General features: G+C 41.0%; 1 protein-coding gene across 2 annotated transcripts in view; it reads left to right on the plus strand.

Moving 5' to 3' along the window:
- CA10 (carbonic anhydrase X) overlaps positions 1-15,608 on the plus strand; it is a 537,715-nt gene that overhangs the window by 415,670 nt on the left and 106,437 nt on the right. For both annotated transcript variants that reach the window (XM_011999215.1, XM_011999214.1), the window contains one exon: positions 5,299-5,484. In XM_011999215.1, the coding sequence (XP_011854605.1) occupies positions 5,299-5,484 (186 nt within the window). The remainder of the gene's footprint in view (positions 1-5,298; positions 5,485-15,608) is intronic.

The raw sequence follows: 15,608 nt of genomic DNA on the forward strand, positions 1-15,608 counted from the left end.
CAGCCTAGTGTCCAATTATAGTCCTATCTTTTCCTGAAAAAGATCCCACTTTTTCTGGAACTGCCTAAGATCTGCAAATACAGACTGGAGAAGAAATGAAAATCCCCAACATATTTTTTATTTACTTATTTTTAATTTTAATTTTAATTTTTTTGTTTATTTATTTTTGAGATGGAGTCTCACTCTGTCACCCAGGCTGTAGTGGTGCGATCTCAGCTACTGCAACGTCCACCTCCTGGGTTCAAGCAATTCTCCTGCCTCAGCCTTCCAAGTAGCTGGGATTACAGGCACACACCACCACACCCAGCTAATTGTATTTTTAGTAGAGACGGAGTTTCACCACGTTGGCCAGGCTGGTCTCAAGCCCCTGACCTCAGGTGATCCCACCTGCCTCGACCTCCCAAAATGCTAGGATTACAGGCATGAGCCAACGTGCCTGGCCCCCCAACGTATTTTTTTTTTTTATCTGAAATAAGCAAGGATACTTGTGTTTGCTTACATCGAGATCATTAGTCTTGGAATCAGAAGACCTGGGTTTGCCACCTGCCACTGTGTGATTCTGGATAAGTCACTGAACCTTCACCAACCCCCACTTACTTTCTTTGCTGTTAAAATGGATATCACACACATCTCACACCTTATTTTGCAGTGAATTAAGATAAAGCAAAAAGAGCTGTGAGGCAGCCAGAGGCAACCTGGACATCCCTTGCAGCTCCAACTTCTCCATTCTGTTTTGTTTCCCGGTCTGTATAATACAACTTTTTTCAACATGCTGTGCACCAAAGTAGTTCATTGAAAACACAGTAATTAGCATTCGAGATAAAATGACACTGCTGCAATGTTAATTACTACAGTGCAGATGTACCCTTAGATATCATACATAACGTTGTCAAGCCTTTATTTTTAAATTAAAGTGCAACAAACCATACCCTGGCTACACAGCTTTTTTTTGATTAATACAAATTAATGTTATTTCGGTGTCTAGGGGAAGAGTGGGGATAAGGGGGTGTTGCATCTCATTGTAAGAACACATAGGAAAATGATAGCAGTTATGGATTGCCCATAACTTTGTGCCCCCATTCAGGCCTCTCCAAAATGGAGTGCGAGCTCCATGATGGCAGGAAGAGGGACTGGCTTTGCTCACAGTCATACTGTCCCCAGCTCCTAGCACACAGTTAGGTGCATTGAATGTTTTGTTCTGAGTAAATGGCCAACTGAATGAATGAATGAAGACAGAGCCATGTATGCAGAAGGGGTCTGGAAGTGGGATCGAAGAACTAGAAGGCACTCTGGTGTATTCCTGCTTCTGGTTTGGGGTTTGCTTCATGGCCTTTAAGATGATTGTGCATTCTCCTCATGTCTAGCACCTTAAAACCCAAAATGAGAGGCCAGTGAATCCTCACAAGGCAGAAGTTAGCTCCAGTTCTTCAGGATGACATTTAACAAGCAACATTATATTCCACCAGGCTCTGGGAATTTGGGAAGACATGGGGAAGAACAACGAGAAACCTTCAGTATCACCTAGGCACCCATGCCATAATAGCCAAGAGTAAGGGAAGGAAGAGAATGAACATTTGTGACCATTGCATATATTAGTTAATTATCACAACCTCGTGAGGGCAATTTTTACCAACTTTTTATTGTTGTAAAATACATACGACATAAAATTTACCATCTTAACCATTTTTAGTGTACAATTCAGTGGTGTTAAGTACATTCATATTGTTGTACAACCATTACCACCATCTGTTTCCAGAACTCTTTTTATTTTGTGAAACTGAAACTTTATACTCATTAAATACTAACTCTCTCTTCCTCCTTCAGTCTCTGGCAATCACGATTCTACTTTCTGTTTCTATGATTTTGGCTACTTTAGATACAGCATACAAGTGGAATCCATTTACATTTAAAGTAATTACTGATAAGAAAGGACTTTGTCATTTTGCTATTTGTTTTCAATATGCCTTACAGCTTTTTTGTCTGTCATTTTCATGGAGGAAATTCTGTTATCTCTATGGTTAAGAAAACTGAAGCTTCAAGAAATTAAGTAAACTACCCTAGGTCGCATGGCTAATAAGAGGCATACTGAGAATCTTTTGACTCCAGGGCCTCTGATTTTTCCACCCGCTGGTGCCAATGTGTTTCCCAAGTACTGGGAAAATTCAGGCAAGCATAAAATGTAGTCAGTGCCTTGATTCAATGGGCAAGAATTTTCTTGGGAACATTAGACAGACATAGATGAAAGGATTTCTAGAAGTGTTAGGAAGCCCAAGATACTTGACTAATTACACAAAGCATGCATGTCATAGGAACTTGGAGCAATGTTTTTTGTTGCCTTTTATACCACAGAATGTCACTGGATTGAATCCCATGGTTCTGTGCTTAATGTCATTTGAAGGGAATTACAGAGATCCAGCCCTGCTGTGTGGGATCTACTCCCCATAGCAGATGGATGCAGCAATACATAGTAAATGCTGTAATAATGTGCACACTGTTTGACCTGGAATTTGCATAATGAAATATCTCTGGATTAGTGAAAAGATTGATCCATAAGGATGTTTATTACAGATTTTTTTTACAATAATGAAAAAGTGAAAGGACTGTAAAGATTCAATAATCAGCTATATATTTTTACAAGGAAATATGATGTAGACATTTCAAAGTGATATTGCTAAAGAATAGTTAATGACATGGAAATATCTATATGTTAGTGAGAATAACATATAAAGTCATATATACATACAAGTGAAAAGTCTTTATTATATATTCATAATGCACATATATAAAATGATCTCATTAAAATATGGGTCTATAGGTATGAGTGTGAAAATTATATGCCAAAATATTAGTGGTGATTACTATTTAATTGTGAAATTGTGGTCTATTTGCTATCCCATATCTTTCAAACCATATAATAATGCCTATGTATTATCTTAATAATTAGGAAAAATAGGTTATATTTAGAGATGGAAGTCATGTCAAACACAAATCTGTCTTGAGCTATTGCACTGCAAAGGAAGTTATGGGAAATAAAAAGAACACAACTTCTGATTATCTCACACTAACTAAATAGACATTTATTTGAGCCTGGAGAACAGGAGTGAAGTCATTGGCATGGATCATTTGGTTGCAAGGAAAAGATAACTTGAGGTTAAAAAATGTGTTGGTAAGGCGTAGAATATTACAAAGTACAGTTCGGGCCTCTAGAAGGAACTAGATCAAAGAGACACAAAGACATCTGAAGCTAAGTAGTTATTCTCCCCATTCCCTCCCCTCTTCCCCAGTGTGTGGTCTCCTCTGTCAATGTTGGGACATCTGCCTCAGTCCCCTCTCTCTGATCTGACTTTCTCTGCTTAACAGTATGGTTGGTACCAGGCAACCTTGCAGTTCAGAAACTCAGTAGTCTCTGTTGATAGTTCCAGATTTCATAGGAGAAAGAAGATGACTGACTTAGTGTATATCAGCTCCCTTTTGCTGCATAACGAACCACCCCAAACTTTAGAGACTTAAATAATTTTTTAGCTCCAAGCCTGTGGTCAGTGGGCATTTCTGATCTGGGCCAGGCTAAGCTGATCTCAGCTGGGCCAGTCAGCTAGTGGATCAGCCACAGAATAGCCAGTCTAGACAGCCTCTCCTGGAATGGCTCTCCTCACTGTGGTCCCATCCTCCAGCGGGCTAGCCCAGGCTCATTTGCATGGTAGTTCACGGCTCCAGGAAGAAATGAAGAAACATGCGTGCCCTCAAGGTCTACTCTCAGGACTATCATATTGTGTGTAGCACATGCTGTTGGCCAAAGTAAGTGACAAGGCCAGCCCAGACTCGACGTAGAGAAATAGCATCTTATCTAGATGACAGCAGTTACAAAGTCACATTGTTGGGAGCGTAGTTATAGGGAGGGGAAGAATTCCTGTCATTTTTGTAAACTGCACGTAATCTCTAGAGGCCGAGCCTGACATGAGCTCCATGCAGTAGCTGCACCACATTGCCATTTCCATATAATGTCGTTGGTCGATGTACCAGGGGAAGGTGAGTCTAGGGAATCCACTATTTCAACCTGGAAGTGACACTTGTCATGACCCCTCCCAGCCCATGGCCCCCACCAGTCACATGGGCTCCATTCTACAGTAAGGCAGCAGGAAACAAAATGAGTCACTGGAGTATTTGGTGAGCATTATGGTCTCTGCCACGGTGAACAACCCAAGAGCTACTCATTCACAACACCAGTGTCAGAAAGGTGGAAGGGGGGCAGGAAAATGATAGCGCTATAGAGCATATATATGAAAACCACGTCTAATGAAGGTATCAGAAGTTACAGGAAGCCCTTCAGGAATCACTAGGGCTGAAGGCTTGGCCAAAGAAGTCAGAGTAAGTAGGAAGAAAATCCAAGTAGTTCAGCCTCCTGTAACCCAGAAACACGCCTTCCAGACTCATTCAATGTCTCCCCTAAGCTCTAGATCCTACTCCCAAAGCTAAGCCAACCCAAGAGAGTAGGAAAGTAGAGTTTCAGATGGGAAAGAGTGTTCTAGAATCAATTGTTGTTGAGAAGTGCTAAGGTCACAGTCAGGAAGATGAACCTGAACATCAAGGCCCAACAAGAAAAGAAAGAAGGAAAACGAATGCCCAGCAGTCATGTTAGCAGTTTGGAGGGGCTTGAGCAAGATGGAATCAGGAATAAGGAGTAAGTCTAGGAATCTGTGAAACTGGAAACTTGAGTGAATCCCTTTAGTTTAACACTTGAGGCCCACAAGCTATGAGGATTCTGTGCAATGTCTGTTTGCAGGGCAGGAAAAGGAACTAACCAAGACACACCATATAGGACGCTTGAGAATTCAGACCTACGCTTTCCATCTCCCACGAGCATCTGCTTCTGTTCACTCATTTTCTCTTCCCTGTCTCATTTGGCCTTCTAGTATCTCACCCCTTACTAACTGCCTTCTCCAATTTCTCAGCTGAGATTTAGAACTCTTGCAGTATCTTTCCATTCCAAATACTTACAGTAAGAAGGACAAGTTCATTTTTTATAAGATGCAACGCACAAAATATTAGTCACAATTGGTGAAGTCTCCTGTGATTTCTTACCTCAAATTCCTAAGCCATCATGTGGTTTATGCCTCACAGAAATTACCATAGATCCCACATATACCCTCTGGGGCAGCTGCCACTCCCTACTCCACATGTGGATTTAGCCCATCTTCCCATCAAGAGGAAGCAAAAGGCGTTGATCCAAGCACCATGCTGGGTTTGGGGAGGCATAGAAGAAGGAGGGCCTTGCTTGACCTGTTACTAATTGCCTTGCAGGTCAGTGGGACCATGTACAACACTGGAAGACATGTATCCCTTCGCCTGGACAAGGAGCACTTGGTCAACATATCTGGAGGGCCCATGACATACAGCCACCGGCTGGAGGAGATCCGACTACACTTTGGGAGTGAGGACAGCCAAGGGTCGGAGCACCTCCTCAATGGACAGGCTTTCTCTGGGGAGGTATGTTAGTCTGTCAAAGTACTAAGTTTAAATGTCAACGTACAAGATTGGGTGCCTGTTTATATCCAAGATGGGATGACATAACAAAGAGATTTTCCCTAATCTATGAAATGAGAAGACCCATGCCTTCTTTCTCCATCTGTCTTTTGCAAATTGGCATCAAAGTCAATAACAAGCTTCTAGTATTTTCCAGGGAAGGCTACAATGAAACTAACTCTTTCTTTCTGAGACACTGGTGTGGCTCTCTTGAGACTCATGCCCAATGATATTTCTAGAGCATTATTTCAACCCCAAACCCTCACCTTATATATATAATACGTCTTTACTTACACCTATCTGGGTGATCAGCCTCTCATGTGTCACATATGATAGCACAGATTCCATAACTTTTCTTTTGAATATAATGAGTCATATTTGCATAAAACTATAACATACCATAAAATAAGTGTCAGGCAACTCAATAGGTTTCCTGAGTTTCTGCAAAATGGAAATGTCACTGTGTGCCACCATCAGCCCAGACAGAACTCAAGCCACAGCAGAGAGCCCAACCACAGTTTCATTTATAGGACAAAAGCTATGGTTTAAACAGTTGTCATCTGTGGTGTGACACTTCACAAGCAGGGTGTAGGTAATTTGATCTCTTTTACATTATAGTGGAGGGCGTTTATGAATTAGAGATCAGGGGTCCTTAGACCCTAAATGCCCTGTAACTAGGTTTCTGTTTAAGAGTCCTCAATAACTGATGTCAGAAAGGCTTTGAAATTACAAAAATATGTATTGCATGTGGTCTTTTCATTTTTTTAAAGATCATGTATAAATCTGGCCTTGTTTTTAGGGTGTTAAGGCCAAGCACTAGGAAACAGACCCACAATCTTAATGAGTCCAGCAGCCAGATTTTAATGTGCATTCAAAATGCATCAATAAGAGCCTGCCTAGGCACTCATCTAGTTACCAGGGATACAGAGATTAAAAAAAAGAAAGGCTCCTACCACAGAGGAACTCAAAGAGTGCTACATTCAAGTCATTAAAGTATAATGTCATGCTGTAATGGGGATGTACAAAGGCCCTGGCAAACTCAAAGGAAGAAGTGACAAATTTTGCTTGAAGGGGTCAGGAGAAGCTTCACAGAGAAGGTGCCCTTTGAACTGGGCTGTAAAGAGAGGCAATGAAGAACAATTTTAAGACCATCAGCTTTGGAGTCCAGTGACCTGAGTTTTGTAGTCTCGCTTTGATACGCACTGTGTGATCTTGGGATGTTACTTTAGCCTTCTAAGGCACAGTTTAGATACCTCTAGAGGTTATTTTAAAAATTAAGTGGGATTCCAGATGTAAGAACACTGAAAGTATTCAATGATTGATAAACAACAATGATAAAGCAGGAAATGAGGGCTAGTGTGAGCAAAAGCCCCGAGGCATGTCAGGGCAGTGTGTGCTGGAGAAGCTGCATGAAGATTTCATCTAGCATTTTATCTGTGATCTATTAATAATGACTGTATAGACATGAGCTGTAGGATGGATCTCCCTCCTGGATCTGTAGGGAAAAAAATGCTAGGATTCATTAGGGATGTCTGCCAAAGGCATTGTAATGCCAGGCTCCCAAGTAGCAGATTCTGAACTAGAGTACAACAAGAAATACAGTGAAAGCAGGACAGAAACTCAGAATTTGAGCATAACTGGGTACTTCCAGTCTGAATTAGAGAATATTCAAAATTAGATGAATTCTTGCTCTTAAGTTATTTTAAGGTTTGTAATTATTTTATCCATTGGCTTACTTGCTCATTTTTTTCTTTTCCGTTATTTCTTTTTCTCCACCATATCCTGTCATATTCCAGCACCTATCACAGCACTGCCTCAGAGTAGAAATAATTTTTAAATGAATAATTGATAAATTGTAGACGTTCAGTAGGCTAAAATCTTTACATTGTATTATTCTTTACTGACACTTGTTTCTTCAGTATATGGTAAGGGTGCTTTGTAACTTATACATGAACCACAATTTTAGAGTAAATGAGTGCTTCCAAAATCCCTAAGGGAAACATATAGTAATTTGATCTCTTAGTGTATGAATTTTCCTAGACCTACCCCAGACCACAGGTATCAGGTACACCAAAGAATTTGCATTTAAAAAGTTCCCAGGAGAGTCTGACGATTAGGTTTGTGAAGCATTTCCACAATGGTACATTATTATGTGTTCCCAGAGAAGAAAGCAATGAGTGAAGAAAGCATGTAAGCAGGGTTGCAAATCACAATGAACTGGGAAGCCTTGTCAAAATACTTTCCTCTCAGTCCTTCCCAAAACCAACTGAATCAGAGTCGCAGGATATAGGGTCCCGGTTTGTACATTTGTAAAACTTTCCCCAAGAAATTTTGTTTAGCAATCACTATGCCAATTTTAGGTGAAACTCCGCCTGAATTATCCCAGTTTTCTAAACCAAGGGGACTTAATCAACAAAATCACACTGCATAAAAGGCGGGGGAGGAGCACACTTTGGTAATTGTCCCCTGGAAATGGCAAGGCTGGGTGCTGTCTAGACTGATGAGACTTGGAAAACAGCTTCCCAAGTAGGGTGGTCACACACACACATCCACTGCTTCAATGTAGGCTTGAGCACTGGCCTCAGCATAGGTATAATTATACCTTGCCCTGGGTAGATGCATTCATCGAATCACATTTCTTTCCAAACCTCTCAATGTCAGGGGTCTATGGACGAACTGGTATGGGTTTAGGTGCAAGAGACCAGAATTTCAGAGTCCCCAAAACAATGTTATATGCAAAGTAGTGCGATAAGCAATTGACCTTTGAGATCCCATTTAAGGATTTCAGCGAGCAACAAGAGTTTGGCATCTTCTATGTAGCCTAAGGGAAGATAACTATGGCCATTGGATGGAAGCTACATATAGATGGAATTCAGCTACATATGTGTTCTAATGATGAAAATGATACACTGATGAAATGAGTTTCCCTCTGAAAATTGTGACTTCCTATTACTGGAATTATTTTATTTATGTATTTATTTATTATTTATTTATTTATTTTGAGAGAAAGAGTCTTACTCTGTTACACAGGCTGAAGTACAGTGGTAGCACCATCACAGTTCACTGTAACTTCTAACTCCTGGGCTAAAGCAATTCTTCTGTCTTGGCCTCCCAAAGTGCTAGGATTATAGGTGTGATCCACTGCACCCAGCCCCATTACTGGAGTTATTAAGCACTGAATAGAATTTGGTGACTCCATAAAAGTGACTCACACTCAAATGAGCAAGGGAAACTGTCAGTTTTAATGTATCTTCTGATGCTGAAATTTTATACAATTCGTAATTTTTTTTTTTTTTTGAGATGGAGTCTTGCTCTGCCACCAGGCTGAAGTGCAGTGCCATGATCTTGGTTCATTGTAACCTCTGTCTCCTGGGTTCAAGCAATTCTCCTGCCTCAGCCTCTCTAGTAGCTGAGATTACAGGTGTGCACCACCATGCCTGGAGAATTTTTTTTTAATTATTTTTTAAGTAGAGATGGGGTTTCACTATTGGCCAGGCTGGTCTTGAACTCCTGACCTCAAGTGATCCGCCCACCTCAGCCTCCCGAAGTGCTGAGATTACAGGCGTGAGCCACCACGCCAATCCGTGATTTTCTTATAGAAATTTCCTTCAATTGTATTCTACTGAGGATTAGCCTCAGTAAAAGTCAATGTATCTCACCCTGAAGGTTAACTTTTTTAAAAACGAATTTCAACTTTTATTATAGATTAAAGTGTACACATGCAAGTTTGTTATGTGGGTAGATTGCGCGAATCTGGTTAACTTAATTTTTATTTTGTGCTACCTTCAAAGCCACCTTTGGCCTCTATTTTTGGCTATCCTTTGAGAGGACCCAAGTAGACACTTCTAGCAAGAAAGCATGTGTTTATTTTGTTGACAGTGAATAATCACATTGCCATCTGCCCTATCTATCATTGCTGATCGTGATAAGTCAATTAATGCCAGGCATTTTCCTTGGCACAGTGCAACAGTCGTTATCTGAAGAACTGTAGATTAATTGCAGTCTTGTCTAGTGAGGTTATTGTAATTGATGGTAATCATTTGCTTTGTTTTATAAAGCTGCGTGGATGTATGACACAGTCAGCAACTGCATTTTTATGAAAATTACTCATGTCCTACACAGAGAACTCCTGGATTCCTTGTTGGGGGTTGGTGATAAATGAGCATATTCAGGGATTCAAATGTCTCAATTTCTTTAAGAAGGAAAAATTAACTTTTTAATAAGTAAGACCCTTAGCTTGCTAATCATGTCTAAAATGTCCAGTATAAAGTAGGGTATTTATGAAAAGAAGAAAATACATTAGCCAGGCAAAAAATAATGTTTGAAGAGAATCATGGCTTGGATTCCACTGTAGTAGTGGGGCTAGAGAAGAAGAATCTTCCTGATTTGGGATACATTGGACAAGGTCATTTAAAAATCCTTCCTTTAGTTCTTCTTTTCAAGGGGGCAGAGGGGTACACTGAGAATTGTACCAGCCACTTCATGCAAGATCTACAGCCAATTCCTCCTGTTAATTTCATCCACTCTTCACACGCTCTTGTGCTTCCGCCACGTGGTAGGCTCCGAGCTAGGCATGGGCCAGAGTGTAGCTTCTGCCCACAGATGTGTAAAGTCTATTGAGGGATATGTATATTGATAATACCACATAATATGGATTATATCTGAAGCTTATTCCAGAAGGGGATTATGAAATAGCTCTCTCTAGATAGCATAAGGGAAGAAGGGGTGAACAGCTGTGCAACCTGACCCACTTGCTGCTCCCTCTGAAAGCAAGGTAGAAACACCTTGACCTTGGTAGATCTCAGCCTCTGGAATCTCTGATCCTGCTCAAAACACATCTGAGAGAGGGAAGAGTCCATAGCTGTTGCTATGGTGATATAGATAGGATGTGTTTAATTAAAAGGGGAGAATTGAAGTCATATGTAAAATATGGGGCTTTCTCTCACTTTCCCTCCCTCTCTCTCTCTCTCTCTCTCTCTCTCTCTCTCAGTGGCTCTGAATCAGAAAAGAGAAAACAATTATCTCAGAACCAACAACTGAAACTAAACAACAGAAAATGCAGGCCTTGTCCTCTTCCAGGAATCAATTATTTGCATCCTTGAGAGGCTGGTTTCACTAAAGCAACACAAATTTGTAGGAATAAGCAACTAACATCAAATTGTCCTGAAGTGTGCTAGGGTATGAAAAGTGCTGAGGAGAACATCCTTGAGAGCCAGGGCCCCATTAGGTATTGAATGGCTTGTGAGGAGTGCTCAGGCAATGTAATTAGCACTTTCCTGCTCTGCCACGACCTCCTGGTAGAGATGGTCTGTTGACACAATTGGAGATTGAGAGGGAATGAGGATTGGGATGTTTAAGGACAGGTACATGGACAATACATATGGAAGCGCTACTTATATGCCACGGTAAAGCTGCTCCCTCTACTCTGAATGCCAGCCCCATCTCCCTTCCCCCATCCACCAGTCACCCATCATAGCTTCCCAAGCCCCTTACTCTCCTCCCAGACAGGAAGGTGCTGCCTCCCATTGACTTCCAGAGGATCCTGTGTATTCATCTATTATAGGGGTTTACAAACCATACCCTGTGGGCCAAGTCCAGCCCAGGAGCTAAGAATGGTTTACATTTTTAAAGGATGCTATTAAAAAGAGAGAAACTGACTGACCATATGCAGCTTGCAGAAGCCAAAATATTTACTACCTGGCCTTTTTAGCTGACCCCAATCTATTATATTGCCCATCACTGTGGGTCTTGTAACTGTTTAATCTCACTTCTATTGGAACCATAGTCATTCATTGATGGGAATTTTATACTGATTATTGCTGTGTTCCCTGCATGTCATACATTGTCTGAACGTGAGGATAGTCAATAAATATTTGCGGAATGACGGAATAAATACCTTGGTAAACCTCTTAAGGACAAGATCTATTCATCTTTGCATGCCAGGCACCTAGCACAGGGCCTGACATACAGTCAGTGCTTAAGTGGTGTTTGTGCAGTCAACAATTCAGTCAACCATTTGTGTCCCAGGAACAAAAATCTTATAGGCCTTTGTCCCCTGAAATTCTGATGTTGCATCCATTGACTATACAGGAAATATACAGCCCCATTTAACTTGAAGATGGAGCATTTAAATGAAGGCTACCCAAAGCATTAAATTCCATTAGAAACAGTAAAAGAGGAAGAGTGGTTCAGTCTGCAGTTACTACTAAGACATGTTCTGGAATTTCTCTGGTAAAGAAATCTGCTTTGAGAAATTCAAAATGTATTTAGAAGGCGCCCACCTAGCCCTATCTTAAATGTGGTAAAGGACACAAAAGGATTGAACAATTTAAGTGCTACCCTGGAGCAATTTAAGAGCCATTGGAAGTACAGGGCATAGACTTAAATTAATTACTGTGTAGCACAATCTAGAACTCACCCAGTCGTGCCCATAGGTGGCTGCAGAATCTCACTGCCAACACTTGGCCACTGTTCATGCTTTGTGGTTTACCTTCATTCATTCATCCAGTTAACAAATATTGATTGAGTGTCTATTATGTGCTACAGTGAATAAAACAAATAAAAATGTCTACCTGTAAGGTGCTTATAGTCTAGCGGGGGGAGACAGATAATAAATAATAACATAATAAATGAGTAAATGTACATGTCAATTTAGAATATTATAAATGCTACAGAGACAGAACTAAAGCAAAACAAGAGAGATCAGAGAATGAGGAGTGGAAGGAGTGAGCTACAGGTTTAAATAGCGTGGCCAGTATAGGCCTCAATGAGAAGATGACATTTGTGAGGTTTCTAGGGAGATGTCTGGGGAAGGAAATTCCAGGCAGAGGCAATCGCAAGTACCATGGTTTTGAAGTGGGAGGGAGCTGTGAGCATGCAAGGAAGAGGAGAAGCAGCATGGGCACATGTGTGAGTGATGGGGAAGGAGGTCAGAGAGGTCAGAGCATGGCCAGAGGCTGCTGCAGACCACGCAGGTCCTCTCTACAGGCACTTTGTATGGACTTTAGTTTTTACTCTGAATAAATTCCAAAGCACAGGGACAGAAATTCTCCCATTTGATCATAAACCTCAAGGAGGTTGCTCTCAATGTTACTACCTTCTTGGGGAAACAAAGGCCCAAGACCATGCAGGCAATAAATAACCAAGATTGGACTTAACTCAGGTCTTCTGATTTGTAACACTACCTAATGTAGCCCACAGTTTATCCATAAGCCCAATATGAATGATTACTCATCTGCTCTGGGCCCTAGCTTGGTAGGGAAATTCAAAGACTGATAGGCCATAGTGCCTGCCTGTAAGGAGCCTACAGTATAGTAGAGGATCCTGTCTTTCCAATCAGACTGTTAACTCCCTACAGTCGCAGAGTATGTTGTACTTTTTAAATATCTCCCCATACACATAATGGGCACCGGGTACATATTGCTGAGTAGAGATTAAATGAGTAAATGAAGATAATTTAAGAACGTAGCTTTCAAAGTATCCAAATTATGCCCAATATATCATGAATTAAATTGTGTAGTCATAATGGCAAACCTAATAAAGTTGTCAATATTAACAGAGGTTCTAGAATTTTTTATGTTAAATTATTCACAAATACAAGGAAAGTAAATTCGGAGTACCTGGGAGAAATAATGGAACAATTGAGAGTCTGTGTACCAGAAAAATTCATTTAGATTCCTCATTTCAGCCCTGGAATTATGCCTAGGATCAGACTAAGGAGCTTTGCCAATGCTAGACGTCAAATTTCTAGATTCCAAGAGCCAGTCCCACCAGAGTGAGCAAACTGGCCTTGGAGAAGCAAAGCAAACAGAGGCAGAAGCTCAGATGGTGGTATGGCACATTACAGCGATATCAGCAAGCAGATGATGACTCTGATCTAAGGAGAGGAAGTTCTCCCTCTGGACATTTTTATAATTACTTCTGGGAAAGCACAGCCCAATCAAGTCAGCAGTTCCTGAATTGCCAGTATTAGACCACTAGTGCAGCCTGAGAGAGAGGGCATTGCATTAGAAGACAGCCTCCTGCAGTCAACTCATTATCCCATTGACTCCAGCCTAATCTGCATCATAACTCTGGCCTGGACCCCCAGGATAGCATATGACAGCCACCATCCTCCTCCACTTGACTCTGATCTCTCTGCTGATGTTTCATCAGAAGCAAGGAGGGAGGTGTTACATTACAAAAGACAATATTAAAGATAGGCATTAACTGGAATTTGATCAGGGTTCTGCCTCAGACCTGTCACCATGGAGACCATGGCTATCATTTTACAAGTGTTGAATGAGACCTTCATTTATTTAGTAACCAATGACACTGCAGTTACAGGCATGAGTACCGTTCACCACACTTCCATGAACTGGCTGTGTTTTTTAACTCATTTCCAACGCTACAGGAATAAAATCAATTGGAAAAGGAGGGGTTAAATAAGAATGACCTATATTCATTGGGACTCTGATACTCTCAATGGCCGATGAAAATTTGTAGAGGTTCTGTGAAAGGTCACATCTCTCATTTCCAGACATAGACCTGGACTTGGAAAGGACAAGTCTACTCCAAGTGTCCACCTAAAGTGACAGTGTCAGAGGGAGGAACTTTTGAGGCCATCTCTTCCAGTGCACCCCCTGTAGGTACAAGGGAAAAATCAAATGTCAGAAAGGGCAAGAGACCTGCCCAAGGTCACGGAGATTTAGCGGTAGAATTAGGACCAGAACCCAAGTTTCCTGACTCTTAATTGGGGATTTTTAATTTTTTAAATAAAATTTAGAATTCTGTCAAATCCCAAGATTCAAAAAGCCTTTTTAGGTCACCTGGTTTAGTCACCTCATAGAGCAAATAGAGCCTGAGAATCAGATTTCCTGCATTTGTGAGCACAGCCCCATCACAAGGGCATTTATAGAGTCAGCCTCAAAATGGCAAAGACATTGGCAGATTGTTTTACAAAACATAAGCCGTGATGAGCATCCATGAGGAAATGGATCTAGAAATCACCAAATCACCCCTGAGAAAAGACCACCAATGTGAGAGCAAGCCATAATAGTGCCTGATTGAGATAAACGTGAGAATTAAAGATTGGAAAACTAAAATACACTGTCTTAAAGATTCTTCCTTGGTCTCAATATGAAAAGGCAATCATACTACTGCATTAAGAACCTAAGAACAGAAGCAATGCTTCTGTGCAGTTTAAATCTCCCCCGCCCATGTTCCCCAATAACCCTCCAGAACAGTTCCGTGATATTAAGTAATCTAGATAATAATATTGCTAAATTAAATCATTTGATGTCTAGCTGCTCCATGGATGTGCTGCTCTACAATTCAAAATAAAGCCATTTAAAACCCCCGGATTCATTTGCACTGACATATCGATAAACTTTTGCTGAAACAAAGCTAATCATTTCAATAGTGCCAACTTAATTGCTCGCCCAGTTGACAGATAATAAACAGACCTGAGGATTAAAATATGAACTAATTACCGTACTCACTTCCATTTACTTGATTTCATGTTCCATTAATTTTTTCGCATCATTTCTGGTGGAAGCCTTAGATTTATGGTTGCCCCAAATGAATTATGCCACTTTGTTGCCTGTGCCATGCCTGTGTTCAGAATTGGTTGGAAAGGGCAGAATTCTGGGCAGTAAATATTTAGCCAAAGCAGCCTAGGATATAGTAAGTGAAGGTAATTATCCATTCCTAAATACCAGCCAGAGTCAGTTCTATAAATCTATCCCCATCTCCGCAGTAAAAAGGGCAACAGTAGGGTTACTCCCATGATTATTCATTGGATCTGCTGGTGAGAGGCAGACTCCAAGAGCAATGGTTGGCTTGGCCTGGAAGGGGGGCTGTAGGGAAGCAGGGACAAACACACTAAGGGGAAGAACACTGGCCTGAGAGTTGGACACTTGGGCCACCGGACAGAGGGCAACATTTTGACTTAGAAGATCTGACTTCAACACTCCTCTCTGCCACTTACTAGCTGCGTGATCTTGGAAAAGGAAGAATTCAGTAAACCACTTTGCCTTTTTGAGTCTTTTAAACTGGGAAATGGGGCTAATCATGCTGGTTCTATATATATATATATATATATATATATA

The sequence above is a fragment of the Mandrillus leucophaeus genome, unplaced genomic scaffold (assembly GCF_000951045.1).
Source record: "Mandrillus leucophaeus isolate KB7577 unplaced genomic scaffold, Mleu.le_1.0 Scaffold59, whole genome shotgun sequence".
Taxonomy (NCBI): Eukaryota; Metazoa; Chordata; class Mammalia; order Primates; family Cercopithecidae; genus Mandrillus; species Mandrillus leucophaeus.